The sequence below is a fragment of the Bufo bufo genome, chromosome 4, assembly GCF_905171765.1.
Source record: "Bufo bufo chromosome 4, aBufBuf1.1, whole genome shotgun sequence".
NCBI lineage: Eukaryota > Metazoa > Chordata > Amphibia > Anura > Bufonidae > Bufo > Bufo bufo.
This window is the reverse complement of record NC_053392.1, coordinates 608,935,147-608,960,593: the sequence shown is the minus strand read 5'-3', so window position 1 is coordinate 608,960,593 and position 25,447 is coordinate 608,935,147. Positions and strand designations below refer to the sequence as shown.

General features: G+C 47.1%; 1 protein-coding gene across 1 annotated transcript in view; it reads right to left on the bottom strand.

The window, feature by feature from the left end:
• Positions 1 to 22,780, bottom strand: part of LOC120997556 (hemoglobin heart muscle subunit alpha-type-like) — a gene marked incomplete at its 5' end in the record, with an annotated part of 35,488 nt that extends 12,708 nt beyond the window's left edge. The window contains 2 exons of the mRNA XM_040427647.1: positions 18,691 to 18,895; positions 22,776 to 22,780. Of these exons, the coding sequence (XP_040283581.1) occupies positions 18,691 to 18,895; positions 22,776 to 22,780 (210 nt within the window). The remainder of the gene's footprint in view (positions 1 to 18,690; positions 18,896 to 22,775) is intronic.
• Between the last annotated feature and the right edge of the window lie 2,667 nt (positions 22,781 to 25,447).

Sequence of the window (25,447 nt, the reverse complement as noted above, 5' to 3'; positions counted from 1 at the left end):
GCAAGCCTCAGGAAGAGCAGGCTCTGAAGAGTGTAAGTGGGTCAATTTATAGCACCTGGTTGCCCCGGGCACTCACCTTAATTAAGCAGAGAGAAAAAGGATTCAAGGATTCAAGCCAGCAATTAGGCATCCAGGCCTTGGGATCCAGCCAGCTAGAATAGCTGAGGGGATAGAGCAGCATTGTACTGCAAAGCATTAACTGTTTACCCTCCAAGTATCTTGCAAGATTATACCTGCCATTATTGTGAAGTAAACCTGCTGTGCATTTGTACTGTCAAGGACTGCATTATCATCTACTGCAACTGTATGTATAAAGTTGGACCGTTTTTCTGAAGTAAAGCAACGTTTGCTTTACCAACTGCGTACTCTATTAATACTCCTACAAATCGGTGTGCCACCGTTACAGGCACTGGCGTCACGAATCTTAAAGGGACCTTGCCTCAGGCACTCAAAACACCTGCAACATCCAGGGCACCTCACCCAACATCAGGCCAGGTACATCCAGAGTGTGCCCCAGAGGAACTTGTGTCTACCTCTCATTCACTGCCACATGCCTGCCCAGGGTTCTCCTCCAAAAAGTGAGTAACCCTCGATTGCCCATAACCGTGACCTCACTGTCGCTATACCCTGCAGGTCTGGCGTGCTGCATAAATTGGTGTCACAAACAGGATATGATCATTCCTGTGCCATTGCGGATACAAAAACTGTGTGCCGTTATTTGCCTTAAAGTGACCGAGCCCTAATTGCTTTATGAAAAATTGCTGGGCCAAAGAACTGTAATAATTTGCAATGTGAAACTGCTTTTTATGGACTGTTTTGCTGTTGTAAAGCCACCGCTTGCTGTCAGTGAATAGACAGCGTTTTGCTCAAGATGGCCGCTTAGCTTGCTTGGATTTATTGCTGCGTCATCTTCATACTTTGTTTGGCGGTAAAAATTGGCGCCTTCTGCTGAAAAGTGCGGGAAAGGCTATATGTCCGCACCACCGCCCTGTCTGGACATTTGCATGTCTGCCATGATGGACTCCGCCTCCCCCATACTGGAGTACCTGGGGGGCGGCCTCCCAGAGCAATTGGAGGATCTGTCTACAATTGTTGGTGCCGCCCTGTCGCTCTTCAGAGAAGGATCGAGCATGTTGAAGAGTGAGGACTGCTCTGTTAGTATGTCGACACCCACTGGATTAAAAATGGACTGTACCGGTGTAGAGCAAGAGGACGCTCCACCGGCCTACTCTCCGGGACCGGAGAGACCCACCTGCCCGCCACCGAGGACGCAACCGGAGACCTATTATGGCTCCTAGAGAGACTTTTTCCAGCCCTCGTTTAAATGGTCGGCGCTGATGGCAGAGATACGGGAGGCCGCCATAAAGAAAACTACCAAGACAAAGATCTATTATGAAGAACTGGCAAAGACCGTTCATGAGCGCCACACCGACACCCAACCCCGCCTGGAAAGGAGAATGGGGTTGGTTGTGGCATTTGACAAGGACCGTGGCTACGGTTTTATCCAAGATTATACCACCGGCAGAGCTACCTCTCGGAGTACATGCATAACCTCCGTGAGGGAGAGGAAGTGGAGTTCACCCCTGCCGAGGGCCTGCGAGGCCCATATGCCACTGCTGTGACCCGTCCCAGAAAAGAACCGGAGGACTGGGAAACTGATGAGGACTACACTGGCGGCGAGCGTGAACCAGCGTGCTCTCCAGAACCGGCCCATCATGCCTTTCAAGAGCGGGGCTCTTTCATTGGCCCGAACGTATTTTGGCAACCAACAGTAGTGGAAAAGTGGGTGAGCCCATATCCGTCCCCTGAGCTGCCTCGTCGGGAGAAAACCATAAAGGAATTAGAAAACCTGGAGCGATTCCATGCGACCCTGGACAACATTCGTAAAGGGAAAAGACCAGAAGCGTCACCTGAACCTGCAGCGGCTGCGCAGGATGCGACTCCCCTACCTGTACCAGTGGAAGCTCCGGAAGACAGCGATCCAGAAACCGAGAGTCTGGATGACCAAATCGTCCATCTGGAGGAACAGCTGCGTGGACTACGCCGGATTGCTACTGCCAGAATCCGGACTCCACCTAGAAAAGAAGAGGTTCGACTCCAATACTCGGACATCGCTGGGTCAGAAGTAAGGGTACCTGTCCCTACCAGCCGGCCACCTGCTGTGTCTGCGGCTGCGTTGAGGCCCCCAAGGAGGCCTTCTTACACTGTATCCCGCCGCGTAGAGTCGGTCATAGCTGAACCCACAGAACCGCTTGCAACAGCGGTACCTAGGCCGATGCAACAGCCTACCATTATTATGCCTGGACCGATGCGGTCCCCAACTGTGATCACCCCTAGGCCTATGGGGCCAATACCAATTAGGGGTCCCTTCATGTTGCAGCTGCCCCCCAATACTGTGTTGTGGGCACATCCGCCTGTTGATGCTTACTACAGGCCCCATCTGCAAGCGGAGCCAGGGAGCACCACTGTGATGCCCAGTGGATTTGATACGCCCCTGTGAATTGGCCTGCTAGGCCATTGATTTGTTTTCTTTTGCCAAGGGACCTGATTGCTGAGGATTTAACCCTTCCAGGACAGGAGTCCTTTGTTTTGGTCCTCTGTTGCTGCTGCCAGTTACCCACGGCTCAGTGGTAGTGGTCGGCCACTGAAATACCAAACGTAGCAAGGCCATATTGTTTACAGGACCTCCTGCCTGCTTCAAGTATTCTGCAAGCCAAGTTGTGCTCATTTTTGTTTGCACCTTTAACCCTTTTTAACCCCCTTTTCAGGTTGATTAAGGGTATTGCAGCACTTATTTTTATACGCCATTGTGAATAATGTGGATTATTTTTATTGTGCTGTGACTTTTATTGTGCAACATAAGTTCCAAGGAAATGCGCCCAGGGATAGACTCTAAAGCACATGAGCCTCTAAGATTTTCCTATTTTAAAGAAATGTGCCCAGAGATGGACTCCACTGCATGTGAGCCTCTGAGATTTTGTACCTTTGCTGGATTGGGATACTTTCAATGAATAATTAAGAAAGAAACCTGGGTACAGACTCATGTTTGTTCTTTGAGCCTCCAAAAACTTAATTGTTTTGCACTTTTCTACTGTTCTATTATGGACACTTTGCACTTAAAATATTATTATGGACTATCCTGGTATTATTGATACGCTGCACCAGGTCAGTGCCCCTGTTCCCTTACATTATCCTGAGAGAAGAGAACGACGCCCCTTTTCACCGTACTTGCTCCTAAGCCAGTGGAACTGCCTGATGTATACATATATATGTATTTGCAAATGTAGATGTATTTTCCTGCTTTGCATTATTTTTGTCTTTCAAGTGCAGTATCCAGCTGGGCAGGGCCCCTTCAAGTTGTAGCGTGGGAGTATGTAGTGTCCCACTAGGTAGGCGTGGGCATTACACAAGGGTCAATTGGTTCACGTGTTACTTCTGCTCACAAGGGACAGTAATATTATATTTAGCTATGCATTTAATGTATTTTTCTATGTGTTTTTACATGCAATGTTTCCCGTGTCATGCATAGCAGGCCTATTAGGGTGTAGTTAGGCATCCTAGACACTAGAGGGAGATAGGGAGCCCCTAGTATAAATGTCCAGGCCCAGACAGGGAGGAGTTAGATCATAGTCAGGAGTCTGTGGAGACAGAAGTGAGAAGGTACCAGCCAGAGATATGCTGAGGGCCTCCTCCTGACATGCAGCTTGATAGCCCTGGCTGCTAGCTACGTCCAGGAGGCTAGTGAAGAGCTCTAGCCTGCCTGTAGATAAAGTGAGCCGCAGTTAGCTCAGAAGATACCCCAGTAGTAGGAGATGCACCTCCTGGGAGCAACCTGCAGTATCCCTCACAGCAAGGACAATACCACAAGTACAGCTAAGTAACCTGAGGGGCAGAAGTGTTTGATATAAAGCAAGTGCCAATACTGGAGGAAGGATTATATTTACCAAGGATTCAAGCCAGCAATTAGGCATCCGGGCCTTGGGATCCAGCCAGCTAGAATAGCTGAGGGGATAGAGCAGCATTGTACTGCAAAGCATTAACTGTTTACCCTCCAAGTATCTTGCAAGATTATACCTGCCATTATTGTGAAGTAAACCTGCTGTGCATTTGTACTGTCAAGGACTGCATTATCATCTACTGCAACTGTATGTATAAAGTTGGACTGTTTCCTGAAGTAAAGCAACGTTTGGTTTACCAACTGCGTACTCTATTAATACTCCTACAAATCGGTGTGCCACCGTTACAGGCACTGGCGTCACGAATCTTAAAGGGACCTTGCCTCAGGCACTCAAAACACCTGCAACATCCAGGGCACCTCACCCAACATCAGGCCAGGTCTCTACATCCAGAGTGTGCCCCAGAGGAACTTGTGTCTACCTCTCATTCACTGCCGCATGCCTGCCCAGGGTTCTCCTCCAAAAAGTGAGTAACCCTCGATTGCCCATAACCGTGACCTCACTGTCTCTATACCCTGCAGGTCTGGCGTGCTGCTGTATAGCAAGTACAGCAAAATGTGGTGTGCGGGGGGAGGGGGGGTGACTTAGAGAACTGGGCCATATTCATTGGGGCTTGGGGTAACAGAAGTAAATCCACCACAGCAACACCCATATGGGCTCATATACTGCTGTATGGGTGCACCGCACTGCAGTGATTTCCCGACCAGCGCCGTACAGCACTGTTTCTGCATCACCTTTCGTATTTTTAAAATTTTCCTGGGGAAGGTCTTGTGTGAGGCCTTGTTTTATCCGGGGATAAGATGACGATTTCATTGGTACCATTTTTGGGTAGATATTACATTTTGAATGATCGATATTATGCTTTTTGTGAGGCAAGGTGACCAAAATTTGGCTGTTCTGGCAGTTTTTGTTTTTCGTTAGACGCTGCAAACCTAAAAACAGGTCTACATTTGCCTTTCAGTTTTACACAATAAAAGCATTTTTGAAAAAAAATAAATCATGTTTTTGTGTCACCATTTTTGTAGAGCCTTTTGTTTTTTCTGCTGATTGCCTTGTGTTGGGGCTTGATTTTTGCAGGTTGAGTAGATGTTATTATATTTTTATGGATGTTACACACATGGCGATATCTGGGAAAGGGCTTTTTTTTTGTACTTCAAACGTATATAATTTTTTTACCTATTATACTAGTCCCAGTATGGGACTTCAACTTTTAGGAGTCGGGCGGTTAATTTCCATGGTGAAGCAGGAAGGCCGCGCTGCTGGCAGTGGGAGGAGCGCTAAAAGCCCAGGAATCAGCCGCCTGCACAGCCAGCAGCGCGACGTGTGTGTGAGCGCGACCTGCTGCTGCTGGGAACGCAGGATGTGCTGATCAGGGAAGCAGGTGAAGGTGCACAATGTGGGCATTAGTCCTGTATTCATATCTGCTTATTTAAAAACCATTTAAAATAGGAATCCAAAGCGGGCTTTGGTAGAGGTACCAGCCAGTACCAAACCCAAGTTCGGATTGCTATTTTAATCATTTTTAAATACTCAGATATGAACACAGTAGGAATTCACCAAAGTCTCATGCGACATACATTTTAAGGCCTCTTTCACACTACCATATGGCTATTTGTGTTTTGCGGTCCGTTTTTCATGGATCCGTTGTTCTGATTTGTTGTTTCCGTTCCATATTTCCAAATGGCATCTACAGTAATTGCATAAAAAAAAAATTGGGCTGGGGATAACATTGTCAAAAACAAAACTGATACGGAAGACATACGGATGCATTTCCGTATTTGTAGTCGGATAGGCTATCAGAAAGGTGAACCTAACCTATCTACAACAAGCAGTAGAATTATGCCATAACTGCTGTGGTAGGGCAGCCTAAAGGGGCCAAAAAGAGCAGACCTTGTTTAGAGTAAATATATACATACCGTTACGACACCCGATTTTGAAAAGGAAAGACCTTTCACGATGAAGGTGCGGAATATACCGTATATAACACAGTGACTTCCATCTGCCTTACTGTACCTCTTTGTCTTGTGCACCGCCACATCGTTCTTGGAGATGGTTAATGCTGATGCAATTGAAAGAGCGGCCGGTAACCAGGAACGATTAACTCTATGTTGACTAACATATGACCCTATTACGAGAAGGTCTGAATCCTGAGAGCTGCAGACTGAAACAAACAATGGTGAATCTGTTGGAAGGGCCTAGATGAACTCCAACCATCCGCCAAGGGCCCTGATCGGGCACCGACTGTTCCTGGTGGCAAAATACTTTACCTCTACTTATTCCCCAGGCCACACTTTCTATTAAGGGCCCAAAAGTTAGAACATGGTGTCTGCCGTCTTACTGTAGTAGTAAATTAAGTGAAATGTGTAAACCCACCAGGCCTGGGGAACCATCCACAGGAATACATGGCTATTCCGATTAACGAGCTAATGTTGCCTGTAATAAGGACAGAACGTACACGATGCCTGCAGTTGTGACAGAAAATAAGCTTAAGGTCGTGATAAACTATGTATGCTGCGCCTGTAGTCGTGATAGGACTTGTCGTGTCAGAAGACATGACAGACTTCGTAGACTGCGCCTTATACTGTACCTCCTACTGGAAGATGGACCGATACCCAGGACTTAGGCCGGACACCAACACCCTCAGCCCGAGTTTGTAGATGAAGTAAGCATGCCTGGGATAAGATGATGTCCGCAAAGGCAGTCTTGGGATGACTGCTTATAAAGAAAACAATGAAAACCCAACAACCTAGAAAATAAAAGTCAGGGAAAACAATAACGTGAGTGAGACTCTAATGGCACAAGCCACACGTGCGAGCCACCACAAGAAAATTGTATTGCGAGCCACAGATGACCGAGCCATGTGAGCGGGTCTGAGGACAGAAAAAGACATGGAGCTTACTTGTTGTGGGACCACGCAGCCGGCCTCGAATGGCGGAGTTATGTGTGTAAAATTTAAACGGAGAAGCCATGCGTGAGAGACTCTAATGGCAGAGTCATATGTGTAACACTAAAAGGGAGAAGCCATGCGTGAGAGACTAATGGCAGAGTCATATGTGTAACACTAAAAGGGAGAAGCCATGCGTGAGAGACTAATGGCGGAGTCATATGTAACACCAAAAGGGAGAAGCCATGCGTGAGAGACTAATGGCGGAGTCATATGTAACACCAAAAGGGAGAAGCCATGCGTGAGACTAATGGCGGAGTCATATGTAACACTAAAAGGAGAGAAGCCATGCGTGAGAGACTCTAATGGCGGAGCCATATGTGTGACACTAAAACGGAGAAGTCGTGCGTGAGAGACTAATGGTGGAGTCATATGTGTAACACTAAAAGGGAGAAGCCATGCGTGAGAGACTAATGGCGGAGTCATATGTAACACTAAAAGGGAGAAGTCGTGCGTGAGAGACTAATGGTGGAGTCATATGTGTAACACTAAAAGGGAGAAGCCATGCGTGAGAGACTAATGGCGGAGTCATATGTGTAACACTAAAAGGGAGAAGCCATGCGTGAGAGACTAATGGCGGAGTCATATGTGTAACACTAAAAGGGAGAAGCCATGCGTGAGAGACTAATGGCGGAGTCATATGTAACACCAAAAGGGAGAAGCCATGCGTGAGAGACTCTAATGGAAGAGCCATATGTGTGACACTAAAACGGAGAAGCCATGCGTGAGAGACTCTAATGGCAGAACCATATGTAACACTACAAGGGAGAAGCCATGCGTGAGAGACTCTAATGGCGGAGCCATATGTGTAACCCTAAAACGGAGAAGACATGCGTGAGAGACTAATGGCGGAGTCATATGTGTAAACCTAAAAACGGAGAAGCCATGCGTGAGAGACTCTAATGGCGGAGTCATGTGTGTAAGACTAAAACGGAGAACCATGCGTGAGAGACTAATGGCGGAGTCATATGTGTAAACCTAAAAACGGAGAAGCCATGCATGAGAGGCTCTAATGGCAGAGCCATATGTGTAAAACTAAAACGGAGAAGCCATGCGTGAGACTAATGGCGGATTTATTTATTTATTTATTTTTTATATATTTTTTTTTTTATTATTTTTTTTTATTTTTTTTTATAAACCACTTATGCAGCACCAGTATGACTTGGGGACTCGCATGACCATGACCCTCTCCGACAATAAACCTAGGACGCTAACCAGCCTACAACCATATTGTACCCCTAACGAACAACATGAAGAACGGTCATTGGGCCCCCGAAGCCATGAGGCCCCCTGAAGCCAAGAGATTGACCTGGATGACCTTGCAGTGACGATAAGTAATTAAAACGTGAGCCAGACCTAATGGAAAATGCATAGACATTAGTGATCCGAACCGCTTGCATGAGCGAAACATTACCCAACTGCGAAATTGAAACAGATGGGAGAAACACAAGAGCTAGGGGCATTGCAGTTCGCTAAGAACAGACCCTCTTTGTGACAAAGGAATGAACAACATAGTAGGAACTTACTCCTATTGGCCCACTGTCTGCTAGGGAGCTATTTGGTTAACTGGGGCGGGAGATCAATCTAAGTGAATGCGAACCAGAAGTAAAGGAGACCAGTCTAAGTGAATGCAAACCAGGATTAAAGAACGACACCCATTTTTTTTCTTTGCTTTTCTCCTCTCTCTTCCCCCCAAGTAAACAGAAAAAGGTAGGCCTAAGGAATGTAACAAACCACCGAGGAAAGAAGCGTAAGCCTGAAAAGAAAGCAGCTATCTTTATCGGAAGAGTAGTATCAGAGCGGTGTGCTGATAGCCCTAGTAAGAATACTGAGTAACCATTATGTAGCAATGAAAAGAAATGCAGCTTTAAGTGGAAGCAGAGTATAACACATGATGTAAGAACAAGTGGGTGAATGCAGCTCTGGATGTGAGTGGAGCCTAAAAACATGGTATGGGCACAGCTCTGTGTATGAGGAGCATGGTATAAAGCAGCCGTATGAATGCAATCTGAAAGTGAGCAGAGTATTAATGTAATGCAACAGCGGACGCATAAACGCAGCTCTAGTAGTGAATGGCGTATAGGACAAAATGTAAATGCAGACACACGGACGTAGCTTTGAAGGTAACAATCCTAACCACGATCATTTGACCATTGAAGCCCAACCCCCTTCGCCCCAGAGCGTTACAAGTCACGGACCGTGTAACCAAGTCCAATCCTACCGTGAATGCCAGCACTCGCCTGGCACCTTCTGCCATTGCCCAGGCGCAACCGAACCTCCACATGATGCTGCAGGTGTTTTTTTTTTTTTTTTTAAATCAGCGACCATTGATCCATATTTACCATCACGTAAACCCAGCACGCGTAGCTTGAGCCAACTGCAGACACGTGCCCCGCATGTAACGCAGGTATCGGAAAACATACAACCATGCCCACTCTAAGGACATGCTACCCCAATAACTGTATGCAATGGCCCCACTAGGCCTCTGAATAGCCAGACAAACAATACAAACAACCATGGTTCAACCATTAGCGCCCAAACTCTGCTGCATCCCAGAGCGCTACATGTCGCGGACCGCAGCGTGGGTCACGTACAAACAACTCCGATCCTACCATGAATACCAGCGCCCTCCTGAGCCATTCTGCCGTCGCCCAGCCGTAAGGCGCCTCCACACCATGCTGCTGTATCCTAGAGCAGAGCCAGAGGTAGTGAAATCAGCTGAATCATCGTCAGCCTGGGCCCACAGGTGCCTATAAATAGCCTAGTAATCAGCCAACCTGGGCCCACAGGTGCGTGTAATCAGCTTAGTAATCAGCCAGCCTGGGCCCACAGGTGCGTGTAATCAGCTTAGTAATCAGCCAGCCTGGGCCCACAGGTGCGTGTAATTAGCCTTGTAATCAGCCTCCGCTCCCACAAATGCAGCAATATATTTGCTTAATACGTGTTCAGTTTTTTGCGGAGCCACAGAACGCGATTTGCGGGCAATAATAGGACATGTTCTATCTTTCAACGGAACAGAAAAACGGAAACGGAATGCATACGGAGTACATTCAGTTTTTTTGGGCGGAACCATTAAAATAAGGTTCCGTATACGGAACGCAAAAAAAATAAAAAAATAATGTGAAAGAGGCCTAATGCTGTGCAGAAAAAGCATTAACATTGAAGTTTTTGAACTAATTGACTTCAGATCTATGATCTGAAGGTCGATTCACTTAAGGCCTCCTGCACACGAACGTGTGCGCCCCGCAATGCACGAACACCGACCGTTGGGGCAGCCACAGCGGATCGCGGACCCATTTCACTTTAATGTCTGCGATCCGTACGTTCCGCGAAAAGAGAACATTTCCTATCTTTTTGCGGAACGGAAGTACGGGATGAAACCCCACGGAAGCACTCCGTAGTGCTTCCGTTCTGCATCTCCGGATTTGCGGACCTATTGAAATGAATGTGTCCGCATCCGTGATGCAGAATGCCCACGGAACAGCACCCGTGTATTGCAGATCCGCAAATGCATTCCACAATACGGCAGCAAACGTTCGGGTGCAGGAGGCCTAAGCCTAATTAGAATGGGTTGGTCTTACAGAACCAGCACAGCTCCCCCTGCTGGGCATTTCCCTTCCTTACATAGTATATTAGGCTACATACACACGACCGTGTGCCCCCGAGGCCGTATTGCGCCCTACAATACACGGCCGCACCGGCCTTTTGAATTCTGCATCATGGATAGCCGACCTATTCAAGTGCAATCACAGAGATGCGGAACGGAGGCATGGATCGGAAGACCATGGAAACACTACGGACTGCTTCTGTGGTGTTTCTGGCCGTGCCTCCGCCATGCAAAAAAAGTAGGGCATGCACTACTTTTTTGCAGTGCGGACCGTCGAATGCGAATCGCGGACCCCATTCAAGTGAATGGGTCATCAACCCGCATGTGGCTGCCCCACGGAGCCCTAACGTTCGTGTGCATGTAGCGCAAGGCTGAAAAAAGCCCTCCGTCCATCCAGTTTGGCCTGTTATCCTGCAAGGTGATCAAAAGGAGGAAAAAAAATATATATATTAAAGAAAAAAAAACAAAAAAAAAACGGTAGTTACTCTTACCGGTAACGTTCTTTCCAGGAGTCCAACATGACAGCACATGGGAGGATGTCCAATCCAATCTCTGTAGGGACAGGAAGTGAGACAGGTTATAAGCCCCCTCCCCCTTCCCTCCAATCTCCAGTGTCTTTTAAATTACTACACCGGATGGATGCAACTCAATTTTATTTTTATTGTGATAAACAATGTTAACTTCACACTGAACCACATATTTAGGGAGGGAATTAGGAGTGCTGTCATGTTGGACTCCTGGAAAGAACTTTACCGGTAAGATTAACTACCGATTTCCAGGACGTCCCCCATGACAGCACATGGGAGAATTACCAACTTAACCATCAGGGAAGGACCACAGCCTGTAGAACCTTTCGCCCAAAGGAAAGCTGACGATTAGACGCCAGGTTCAACCTGTAGTGTTTACAAAAGGTGTTATACCTTGTCCAGGTGGCTGACTGACAAATTTGATCTATAGAGGCGTTCGCTTTCTCCGCCCAGGAAGCTGCGACTGCTCTAGTGGAATGTGCTCTGATAGAAATAGGACAGGGACTATTCTGAAGGCGATATGCTTCCTCAATTGTTGACTTGATCCACTGTGTCAGAGTCCTCTTAGACCCTTTCTTCCCTTTTCCTGCTTTACCGAACTGTACGAAAAGATTTGAGTCCTTTCTATCTGGTTCTGTTCGGCGAAGATATTCAAGGACTGCCCGACGGACGTCTAGGCAATGGAACTTCTCTTCCGGATCTCTAGGAGAGGTGTAAAAAGAGGGTAAGAATATTTCTTGTTCTCTATGAAAGGTAGATACGACCTTTGGGAGGAATCCTGGGTCTAGCTGTAGAATTATTAGATCCGGGAAGACTCTTAAAAAAGGTTCCTTCATCGATAAGGCCTGAAGTTCACCAATTCTGCGTGCTGAAGTGATGGCTACTAAGAAGGCCGTCTTCCAGGAGAGTAGTTTTAACGGGATGGTGTCCAATGGTTCAAAGGGCACTTTACAGAGGGTATCTAGAACTACAGATAAGTCCCAAGGAGGGACAGTCTGTCTCAGAGTGGGTTTTAGTCTGAGTATAGCTTTTACAAACCTTTTTATCCAACGATGCTCTGCTAGAGGGTAGTCCAGAAAGGATGATAATGCTGCTATTTGCACCTTGATTGTGCTAGGATGTAGCCCTAGGTCAAAGCCCCTCTGTAAGAAGTCAAGAATCTGAGCGATGGAAGGAGTTGATCTGGACGGATGTGTATCTTCCCGCCAGGAATTGAATTTGCTCCAGATCTTCTTATAAATAGCATTTGTCACAGGTTTCCTACTTTTTTGTAACGTGGAGATCACAGCATGTGACAAGCCCTGCCTACTCAGCATTCTCCTTTCAGGATCCAGGCTTTCAGATTCCACTTCTCTAGATTTGGGTGGAGAAGGGACCCCTGAGTGAGAAGGTCTGGCCTCAGAGGGAGTGATATTGGTTCTTCCGTCTTTAGTCTGCTTAACAGGGGATACCAGCTCCTCTTCGGCCAAGCTGGACCTATGAAGATGAATTTCCCCGAACTCTCGCTGATCTTCCTCAAGGTGGCCGGGATAAGCGGGATTGGCGGGAAGACATAAGCTAGATCCATATCCCATGTTTTTGACATGGCATCTATCCCCAGAGGATTTCCTCTGGGATCCAGGGAAAAAAAACAGACGCCTGGGCATTATCTCTGGAGGCTAGAAGGTCCACCTGGGGGTACCCCCATTTCCTGCAGATCTGATGAAAGACCTGCCTGTTCAGCATCCATTCTCCTGGATGGAATCTTCTTCTGCTCAGGTAGTCTGCAGTAACGTTGTCCTTCCCTCTGATACGGAGGGCTGAGATAGATAGGACGCTTTCCTGTGCCCAAAGAAAGATCTTTTCTGCGACCTCCTGAAGCCCTGGGTTCTGAGTCCCCCCTTGATGTCTTATATAACAGACTGTAGTTATATTGTCTGATAGAATTTGTACACGATTTCCTCTTAGGAGAAGTTCTGCTGCCTGGAGAGACTTTAGTACCGCCATTAGTTCCCTTACGTTTGAGGAACGTTGACTTTCTGCTAAGGACCATGAACCTTGAAAGAAATGGTCTTCTATGTGAGAACCCCAACCGGTCATGCTGGCATCGGTTACCACTGTCAAGCAAGGTCTTCTCAACCAGTGTACCCCTCCCTGCAGGTTCACGGGAGTTATCCACCAGTTCAAGGACTCCTTTATGGATATTGGAATCTTGATCTTCCTGTCTAGAGACCTCTGGTCTTTGTCCCACTTGGTAAGAACTAGACCTTGTAGCGGCCTCGAGTGGATCTGAGCCCACTGGACCATCTGAATACAGGATGTCATCAAGCCTAGTATCCGCATAGCCTCTCTGATGGAGCAGATGTTTCTTCTTTGGAAGGAGGATATTTCTTTTATAAATGCGTTGCGTTTTGATTCTGGGCAAAAAGACATCTGTCTCTGGGAGTCCAGGAGGGTTCCTAGAAAGATCTTCCTTACGCTCATGCTGAGATCTGATTTCTCTAGGTTGATTATCCAGCCTAATTTTTGTAGAACCTCTAACGGTGTCTGTAGATGGTTCTGAAGAAGGACCTCTGAGGATGCTGTTAGGAGGAAGTCGTCTAAGTATGGAATTATTGTTATTCCTTGTTGTCTCAGGAAAGCCATTTTTATCTCTACTATTAATTTTGTAAAAATGCGTGGAGCACTTGAGATCCCGAATGGAAGACATTGGAACTGAAAGTGATGAATTATGCCGTCTAACATCACTGCAAACCTGAGGAACTGGTGGTGGTTTGGATGTATGGGGACATGATAGTAGGCATCTTTGAGATCGATGGTGCACATTAATGCCCCTGCTGGAATCAGTGGAATTGTTGAACGTATTGACTCCATCTTGAACCTGAAATATCGAATCCATTTGTTCAGGCACTTCAGGTTTATAATAGTTCTCAGCGAACCGTCTGTTTTTTTTTTACCCAGAACAGCTTGGAGTAGTGGCCTCTGCCCTGTTGGGGCTTTGGAACCGGCACTATTGCTTCCATAGTGCAGAGCTTTTCCAAGTCCTGGACCATCTGATTTTTTAGTGACGGAGACTGGGGTGTGGTAACACAAAATCTTTGAGGAGGAAGACGACTGAACTCTATCTGGTAGCCTTCTCGCACTGTCTGAAGTACCCAGGGGTTCTGAGTTACTAGAGACCATTGATGACTGAAGAACCGAAGTCTCCCCCCCCCCCCCCTGGTCTGGCGTCATTTGTTCTGGTAAGAGGAAGTGTTGGGTTTGAGAAGGAACCCCCTCCCTTTCCCACCTTTGGGGTAGCTCCACCTGCCCGACTTGCCTTTCCCTCTACCTGAAAAATACTGTGGCTGTCCCTGGCCCGGATTTTTCCAAAAGGACTGCGTTTTTTTAGATTTCTAACCTTTCTTCTTGTCCGCAGCACTTTCAAGGATTGTATCTAAGACTGGGCCAAACACATGTGAACCTGAGAAAGGGATCGAACAGAGCTTGTTTTTTGAAGCTATGTCCCCTGACCAACTTCTTAGCCAAAGGGCTCTCCTAGCTGTATTTGCCAGGGTGCTGTTTCTAGCCGAAATCCTAATCGATTCGGCCGAGGCGTCCGCCAGATAGGCCGTAGCCATCTTAAGAAGGGGAATGGATTCTAGTATGTCCTCCCTTGGGGTTTTTAATCTGAGGTGGTTCTCCAGCTGATTCAGCCATAATCTAGTATCCTCAGGATTAAATATCAGGCGATTTTTAAATTCCTTGGGTATAATAAATTTATTTTAAGCCTCCTTCCATTCCTCCAGAATTATTCCCTTCAGATGGGAATTTACTGGGAATAGGAGAGTCTTTTTTGCCCCTAACCCCCCAAACATTTCATCCTGAATGGATAGGGGAGGGCTAGCTTCCTCTATTTGCATGGTATCCCTAACCGCATGGAGGAGGGCATCTAGGTCTTCAGTAGAAAATAAAAATCTTCTAGCGTGATCCGAAGAACCTGAAGCGGAGGTGGTGAGTTCCTCAATCTCTCCGTCAGAGACTTCTTGATTATCAGAATCAGAGTACTCCTGAGTCCTCCTCCTTTTTGAGGGAGGGGAGTCGGGCTGAGAAGGGGGTGGTGGAGGGTTTAGAGAAGAAACCGTAGCCTGCACCTCTTCACGAACAATGTTCCTAAGCTCTGTGAGAAAGGACGGCTGTTCCTCCTTCATTAACTTGGCAATGCAATCGACACACAACTGTTTTTTGTAGGATGTATGCATTTTTTTCCCCACAAGTCGCACATTTTCTCGGTCTCTTTTTAGAATCCTGGAGGGCCGACTGCCCAGAACTCTTTTTATCCTAGGAAAAAATCAGAGAAAGGGCCGTGCTTAAATGACTGAGGAGTACACCAAGGAAATAGGGATAAGAACACTTACATGGGCTGCAGCAGAGGAGTCAGACACAGTCTCAGATTTGGCTGACATCAGGGGCTCCATGGTGGCTAAGGAAACACACACAGCAACTTAGACTTCCCCACTGGGGCTTACCTTCCATCTCTGCTGCTGCGCTGCTCCTTCCTTATAAGGGTGACTCAACCCCCAAAGGGAGGGGGGGGGGGGGAAGTCAACCCCTGAGCGTGAGACCGGGATTCCGGGTCTCCAGCGCTTGCACTGGGCGCCGCCATTTTGTTTCCGGATGACCCCGGAAGTGACGTCATAGTCGCGTCACGTGAGCCGCGTCGCAGGGCAGGAGCGCGCCGCTGAGCCCAGAGCTCCCGGAGTAGAAGCGGCTGCAGCGTCCCGGCTACCGCCGTCCCTGGTAGGCCGGGACAGAGCTAGAGAACCCCCGAAGGGGGAGCTAGCAGGGCCATGCGGGACGCCGCCCGACCTGGTACTGTGAGGAGAGTGCGGGACCCCCGACCAGACCTAGCCCTTGGTGCCTAGGTAAGCACCCTGAATCCGCTGGAAAAAAAAAATCCTGCTCAGCATCCTATCCCGGTAGGGACAGGAAGACACTGGAGATTGGAGGGAAGGGGGCGGCTTATAACCTGTCTCACTTCCTGTCCCTACAGAGATTGGATTGGACATCCTCCCATGTGCTGTCATGGGGGACGTCCTGGAAAATCACCTGTGCGATAGAAGCCAATTTTCCCCACTTTAAGGGAAAAAATTCCTTCCCGACTCCAATCAGAATAACTCCCTGGATCAGAGACCCCTCTCTAGCAGCTATAGCCTGTAATATTATTACACTCCAGAAATACATCCGGGCCCCTCTTGGGCTCTTTTAGTGAACTCACCATCACCACCTCATCAGGCAGAGAGTTCCATAGTCTCACTGCTCTTACCGTAAAGAGTCCTCTTCTATGTTTGTGTAGAAACCTTCTTTCCTCCAGACGCAGAGGATGTCCCCTCGTCACAGTCATGGGGATAAATAGATGATGGGAGTGATCTCTGTACTGACCCCTGATATATTTATTCCTTATGGGATTATTTTTGCTCTATCGCCACAGGAACCTTGTTCCAGATCCACCGGACATCACGGCAACATGCCAGCAACACCCTGGATGTGATAGGACCAGTTGGTTCTTTCAAGGTGTATTGGTACAATAGTCTACCTTTTGATAGATTTTAGTAGGTAGGTAGGACTGGGTGAGTACAGTTATGCATTGGGTGGAGTGGCAACAGCAGGGGGCGCAATGCTGAACCCATGCCCCAGGTGCTGGAAAGCCTAGCTACACCTCTGCTATAGTCAATACCAAAAAGAAGGCATAACACAGCTGACTATATATATATATATATACACACACTTTATTAATTAATGTACCAAAAAGAGTATAGGGTAAAATACAATAATGCAATAGTGGATAAAAGATCAATCAATACCCAAAATGGGTATAAAGTGCAAAGACCATGAACCATAATACTATGCTATGGTGCAGAATAATGGGAGCTGTAGTACATACAATGGTATCAAAACACAGTTCCAAACAATTCACAGTGCAAATCTTCCCCAATAGCAATGTATGGATATCAGCAATGATGTAGATTGTAGTACTCCTCTCCATCTTTCCAAAGTCTCTTTGCAGAAGCTAAGGCTGGCAATAAGACTCTCACAAACATGGCCGCAATTCCCAGCTGAGGGGCTGAAGATACAGCTGGCCAGGAGCATGTCCAAGTGTAAAGGAGATACCAGCTATGTCCCCCTCACTGCAGACTTAAGGGGGAATTCCAGTTACAGAAAGTTCTCTTATCTACAGGACTACTCTGCTACATCCAGCGCTCCCATAAAAAGGAAAACAATGGAGCGGTGGCATATATTTCCAACCAGCTGCTCCACAAAGTATGAAGTCTCTAGTCTCATGACCAGTGGGGGTCCCAGTAGTAGAACCCCCACCAAAATTCATTTTCCTCTATCCTGTGGATAGGGAATAGCCTTCTCTTGCTGGAATAAACATTTAGTCAATGAATACCTTACTGTGCTCGTCCTGCAAGTCTTGGACCTTCTAGTTCTTGCTGTCTGGAGCTCTGTCAGATGGCTTTATTGAGACCAATATCTCAGAGATGGTGCTAAGTCTCAGAGAATTCCTACCAATCTTAGAGGGGGGTTCCTTGGCCCAGAGGAAGTTATTCTCTGGGTCCAACCTCTATATCCCTAATAAATGTCCATTTGATTAAAAACCTAATAGATATAGACCCTAGTGGAAGTGATTATCTTCAAAGGCAGCGCCAAATGGGCTTTTTTTTTTTTTTTTTAAATACTGGACCTTTTTACGCCCATTATTTAATCAGAGCCTGGGCACCAGGAGGATCCTCTGGTGGGTCAGTCTGACACTGAGGACCTGGCTTGAGATGTGAGCACATGCACTTCCTAAGCTAACAGACACTAAACCTAGGGGCAGACTTAGGTCCAACTCCTAGCCTCCTATGGGGCAGATTCAGGACTGGTAATCTTTATCTATCCATACAAAACTATGTGGGCTGTAATACATTGGAACATTAAACAAAGAATTTGTACTGCAAATCTGTTTTATAAAGTGCCCCCACAGGACATCCAGAGAACCTGGATAAGAGGCCCCCGACCTTCTGTAGGTTCTAAGTTACATTCAGACAACAGATTGTGCTGCACCGTAAGGAGGGAGACAAAAAGAGAAACCCAATAAGAGATCTTAAACTGGCCCAATGATAGATGGTTAAGAATTAGGAGATTGTTGGATTATTAATGACATACTAGACCACACAAGCCCATTTATGTCTCCTACAACCGGTGGTGACATCATTCCTTCTGCCCCGGCTGCATAGTCTACTGCAGGGATTCTCAATCTGTGGCTCTCCTGCTGTTGTGAAACTCCGACCCTGGAGATCAGGGCAACAGCAACCTCATTGAGGAACTTGTCACAGGCCAACTTGTCCACATCTAGGAAATGCTTGACGATGACCTCCAGTAGACAACCACACAGCAGCTGGGAATGGATGATGGGAGTCAGTGCACACAACTTTTATAAGGGCTCATGCACACAGCCGTATAATTGCAGATCAGATGTGGAGATTGAAGATTTGTTATTGATATTACCTAGATGTAATTTTGTCCAGAAATGGCACCACTCGTCCATGGGTTCTGTAGTGCAACACCATTGACAGTGATTGTGGAGGAACTGCAGTACCAGATACAGCCATGGACAAGAGTGGCGCCATTTTCAGCAGACTTTCTGCTCCTCACCTTGATGGTGTCCACACTGAGCTTCAGCTTGTTGGTGTGCATCTCCCGCAGTGTGGCCAAGTTCTCCTGCAGATTTCCATAGTGGCTGAGGGCATCATTAATGGCGTGGATGATCTTCCCTCCATGAGTCTTCAGATCCTGACTGCCGAGGGTCACGTCCATGTGAGTGAAGTGGGACTTGGTGTCTGGATGGTGCTGGAAGAGACTGAGGAGAGAGGAGCATCCAGTGTTATAGGAGAACAGCGTCCTTACCCCATGTGCCAAGGAAATCAAGATGGCCAGACACTTGGGGGGGGGGGGCGCGGGAAGGAAGTATTAAGCCTCTTTCACATATCAGTGTTCTCCACGGACAGCACACGTCGCCATTCATTTTAATGGGTGTATTCACATGGTCTGTGGCAGGGGCGGATTGGCCATAGACATTACAGGGAAATTTCCCGGTGGGCCGATGCCAAGGAGGCCACCTTGGCCCTCCCCACGGCCGGCCAGTGGATGTATTTTTTGCTGCTGGCAGTATTTTGTGAAGGACTGTGGTATTTGACTCTGTTGGGATGGTATAATGTGCCACAATGTAGTATTGCTGGCTCTGCCTCATCCACCCGAATACAAAACGGGGCCCCTTTTAATATTTTTTACAGGGCCACTTTAAATTCTCAGTCTGCCCCTGGTCTGTGGGTCTGTGTTGATGCAAGCTCTATTTTGTCCGTGTTCACAGATCCATCACCCCAATTATAGTCTAAGGGTCCATGAAATCCATGGGTGCAACACAGATGCCACAGATCATTAGGAAGAGATACTATGAAAATGATTTCTCAGCTGTGCAGGGTCAGTGAAACACGGACAGCAAAAAACAAACATGGATCCTTCACAGATGCGTCACTGAGCACCTTCTCACGAATGTGTGAATGAGGCTTTAGGAAGAAATCGCTACCTTCAGGAGCCTTAGGGGGCCCAAAAACCCTTGTGCCACATAAGACACTGGCATTATAGAAAGTGCATGCTGGTCAATATACACCTCTGGCTGGAGGGAAGGGGTTAGGTCAAGAATTTAGATTGAGGGGGTGCCCTTTCAATGTTTGCTTCTAGCAGAAGGAAGGCTATGTGCTCCCCGGCCCAACAAGCACTAAAGGAAGGGGGGCCCAAGCTGAACTCTTGCACCAGGGCCCATGAGCCTTTAGCTACGCCCCTGGCTACCTTCATATGATAGCAGCACCTCACCGGTCTGATTGTATTGTGCTTCAGTTCCATTGAAGGGAATGAGGCTGAACTGATATCAGTCTGAGGACAGGTGTAGCACTGGCACAGAAAGCAGCCAATTTTTTTTATCATATGCAACCGTCTAGTATTTTTTGACATTTTAACTGATTAATTAACCCAGAAAAAAAAAAAAAAAAAAGTGGCCAAACCCATGACAGTTTACAGAGGGTCGCTAGACATACGGGGTGTGATTATATGCAGAGTATAGCGCTTTTACCATCCTCAAAAAATATTAAATAGTTCACGAGAAATCCTTTTAGACTTCTATGGACACAGTATTTCCACCAACACATTCCCCTCCCCCACTGAGATAAACATGCATGCTCCGCTCTATTTCTGGATTACAGTTTTTCATGATCAAGGAAGATTCCAAACAAATCTGATACATTGTTGCATGTAGTGCAGGGGGCGGAGCACCAGGTGTAACAATGTATCAGCTCCTCCTTCCCAGCCCCTTGTAGCAGTGACTATCTGGCTCTGCCGCTCACCTCTCCATGGCTTCACATCCAATCTTCTCAGCGTCAGCGTCAATCTTCACAAACAAGGGCTCCAAAGCCGCCTTCTCAGCATCTGATAGCGCCATCCTGGGATGTGAAGCTCCAGCACAAGGGCCAATCTGCACTGAGGGGCCCCAGACTCCATCATCACCTTTATATAGGGAGGAATGGCTGCTGATCCAGCACACCTGGGGCCCTACAGGAGAGCCTGACAACCTGGCCTGGCTGACAACTCCTGGACTGGAGTGCAGACACAATCAGCTGGCGGCTCTTGTAGATTAGGGGAATGTTCACACAACAAACATTTGTTACAGATTTTCACTGGAATTCAGAACCAAAGACGCTTTTTTTTATTGATTTCAATGTTAATTCAAACATTGGTTTTAAAAGTTCTGCTGTAAATTGGAAACCACCAGCTCCAGAACTCAGCGGAAAGTCTATGCAAAATATGGAACTCAGGGCAATAAAGAGAGTGTTTTTGCTCCTGGAGTTTTTTTCTTAGTTTGGATTTTTTAAATTCCTCTTGCATTTTATAAAACACAACAGGGGGAGATTGTAAAGGGAAACTGTCTTAGTTGTCCATAGCAACCAATCAGATTCCACCTTTCATTTTTCCGAGCTCCTTTGGAAAATGAAAGATAGAACTAGAGATGAGCGAATTTCATGTTATGAATTTTGTTCACACATCGTTTGGTGGTAAAAACAGAATTGCATTATGGATTCCGTTACCACGGACCATAACGCTATTCTATGACGGAATGCCTTTAGAGGCATTCCGTTATTCATTCCGTCATAATAGAAGTCTATGGGCTGCATAACGGATCCGTCCCGTTTCCGTTAAGCAGGGGAGTCCTCTCCTGATCCTGAGTCCTCTCCTGCATAACGGAAACGAGACGGATCCGTTATGCAGCCCATAGACTTCTATTATGACGGAATGGATAACGGAATGCCTCTAAAGGCATTCCGTCATAGAATTGTGTTGTGGTCCGTGGTAACGGAATCCATAACGCAATTCTGTTTTTACCGCCAAACGAAGCATGAACGAATTTAAAAATATGAAATTAGAACCTAAAAAGCGCTCATATTATGCAGAAAAAAAAAAATAATAATAATTTTTGGGCATATTTTCAGTGGGAGAAAACAATTCCAGAGTGAATGTGTGTGAGGAGGAGACCTAGGGGTGGAGTAACACATGGTGGAATTTACCCCACAGACAAATCTGCCATAAATTCTTCTCATCTCACATGCAGATTTTTCAGTGAATTTCATTGCCTCAAAAAAATAAAAAATAAACCCATAAGATGAAATCTGGACACAGGACAGCGATACAGATGGCTGTGCTGTGGCAGGGGAGGGAGAGGTGTGTCCCTTCCCTGTGTCTCTGATAGGCTGCCGGCCTAGTGGCTGCAGCCTATCAGATGCCGGCACAAGCGGCGCGATGACATCATCACGCCGCCTGAGCCGTACAGCACGGGACACAGGCCGGAAGAGGCCTCCATTGCATCGCTGACATGGAGGTAAGTATAAGTGTTTTTTTTTTTTATATATCTATTACAATACTTTTAGGAAAAGTCTTTTACTGGCACATGATGGAGGGGCGCCTCTTTTTACTGGCACATGATGGAGGGGCGCCTCTTTTTACTGGCACATGATGGGGCATGGGGGGCCCTCTTGTTACTGGCACATGATGGAGGGGGCCTCTTGTTACTGGCACATGATGGGGCATAGGGGGGTCCTCTTGTTACTGGCACATGATGAGGGGTCCTCTTGTTACTGGCACATAATGGGGGGCTCTTGTTACTGGCACATGATGGGGGGCTCTTGTTACTGGCACATGATGGGGGGCCCTCTTGTTACTGGCACATGATGGGGGGCCTCCTGTTACTGGTACATGAAGGGGCATGGGGGGGGGGCTCTTGTTACTGGCACATGATGGGGGGGCCTCTTGTTACTGGCACATGATGGGGCATAGGGGGGTCCTCTTGTTACTGGAACATGATGGGGGGTCCTCTTGTTACTGGAACATAATGGGGGGTCCTCTTGTTACTGGCACATGATGGGGCATGGGGGGGCTCTTGTTACTGGCACATGATGGGGGGGCCCTCTTGTTACTGGCACATGATGGGGGGGCCCTCCTGTTACTGGTACATGAAGGGGCATGGGGGGGCTCTTGTTACTGGCACATGATGGGGGGCATCTATGAGTGCACTTATTACTGGCGCATTCTTGGTGGGCACTATAGGGGCATCTACTGAGGCCACAAAGAAGGGGTATTTTATATGGGGGCTCTGTATAGGGGCATTTTATACTGGGGCACATTATGGTGGGTACTGTTGGGGAGAGGAGTACTATGGGGTCATCTACGGGGGCACTAAGTAGGGGTATTTTATACTTGCAAATTATGGGGGACACTGAGGGCATCTACTGGGGCACGATATATGGGGCATTTTATACTGGTACATTATGGGGGGCAATAGGAGGAAGGGGGGAGAGGAGGACTATGGGGCATTTACTGGGGGCACTATATAGGGGTATATTATACTGGCACATTATGGGGGCACTATGGGGACATTTCAAGGGGGTATTTTTCTGCACTGTCTATTATAAGAAGAATTATTACTACTGGGAGGGCATTATGGTGGGCTTTATTACTCCCCCATGGTATGGCCCCCTAGTAGCAGCACCAGCCTCTCGCTGCTCTGCTATCCCTCTGCTCCTTCTCCAAATCCTTATTATGAAATATTTCTCATTAGGATAAAGCACAACATCAGCTCCGCCGAGCCCCCGGCAAAGTGTTGAAGTGGCGTCCGAGATCCCCAAGGGCCAAGCCAAGTAATTATAAGTTTTTATGTGGAATATGTTTATGTTATACACATATAGGATACACTGTGCCACACAATATACAGTATACCGCTACACTGTGCCACACAATATACAGTATACCGCTACACTGTGCCACACAATATACAGTATACCGCTACACTGTGCCACACAATATACAGTATACCGCTACACTGTGCCACACAATATACAGTATACCGCTACACTGTGCCACACAATATACAGTATACCGCTACACTGTGTCCCACAATATACAGTATACCTGTACACTGTGCCCCACAATATACAGTATACCTCTACACTGTGCCCCACAATGTACAGTACACCTCTACACTGTGCCCCACAATGTACAGTATACCTCTACACTGTGCCACACAATATACAGTATACCTCTACACTGTGCCCCACAATATACAGTACACCTCTACACTGTGACACACAATATACAGTATACCTCTACACTGTGCCCCACAATATACAGTATACCTCTACTGTGCCACACAATGTACAGTACACCTCTACACTGTGCCACACAATATACAGTACACCTCTACACTGTGCCACACAATATACAGTATACCTCTACACTGTGCCCCACAATATACAGTATACCTCTACACTGTGCAACACAATATACAGTACACCTCTACACTGTGCCACACAATATATAGTACACCTCTACACTGTGCCACACAATATACAGTACACCTCTACACTGTGCCACAATATACAGTACACCTCTACACTGTCACACAATATACAGTATACCCAGTGGCGGATTACAATAGGGACGTTCGGGTCGGAAGCCCCGGGCCCAGCACTGCTGGGGGGCCCAACGCCGACCCGAACGCCCACATACTGCGGCGGGGCACGGGAGCGCACAGCTCCCTGTCCCGTCGCCTATCACCGCCATAGGCTTCAGGCCTAGTAGGCCTGAGGCCTATGCGGTACTGAAATCCTTATCCCGCCTTCGTCTGCGAGCAAGTGCCTGGCCCTGGACGTGAGTATTTAGCTTTTCATTTTTTTTATTTCATGTGCCTACTTTGGGGGACATGTGGGGGATGACACACAGAGGAGGACATATTAGGGAAGAGACCTCGAGTACATGGGAGGGGGAATGTGGTGGCTGTGTGGGTCTAAATTATTATGGGGGGGACTACTATGTGGGGGAAAATTACTATGTGGGGGCAAATTATTATGGGAGGGACTACTATGTGGGGGAAAATTACTATATGGGGCAGTGTGGGGGCAAATTATTATGGGAGGGACTACTATGTGCCACACAATATACAGTATACCTCTACACTGTGCCACACAATATACAGTATACCTCTACACTGTGCCACACAATATACAGTATACCTCTACACTGTGCCCCACAATATACAGTATACCTCTACACTGTGCCACACGATATAAAGTATACCTCTACACTGTGCCACACAATATACAGTATACCTCTACACTGTGCCCCACAATATACAGTATACCGCTACACTGTGCCACACAATACAGTATACCTCTACACTGTGCTCCACAATATACAGTATACCTCTACACTGTGCCACACAATATACAGTACACCTCTACACTGTGCCACACAATATACAGTATACCTCTACACTGTGCCCCACAATATACAGTATACCGCTACACTGTGCCCCACAATATACAGTATACCTCTACACTGTGCCCCACAATATACAGTATACCTCTACACTGTGCCACACAATATACAGTATACCTCTACACTGTGCCCCACAATATACAGTATACCGCTACACTGTGCCACACAATATACAGTATACCTCTACACTGTGCCCCACAATATACAGTATACCTCTACACTGTGCCACACAATATACAGTACACCTCTACACTGTGCCACACAATATACAGTACACCTCTACACTGTGCCACACAATATACAGTACACCTCTACACTGTGCCACACAATATACAGTACACCTCTACACTGTGCCACACAATATACAGTACACCTCTACACTGTGCCCCACAATATACAGTACACCTCTACACTGTGCCCCACAATATACAGTACACCTCTACACTGTGCCCCACAATATACAGTACACCTCTACACTGTGCCCCACAATATCCAGTACACCTCTACACTGTGCCCCACAATATCCAGTATACCT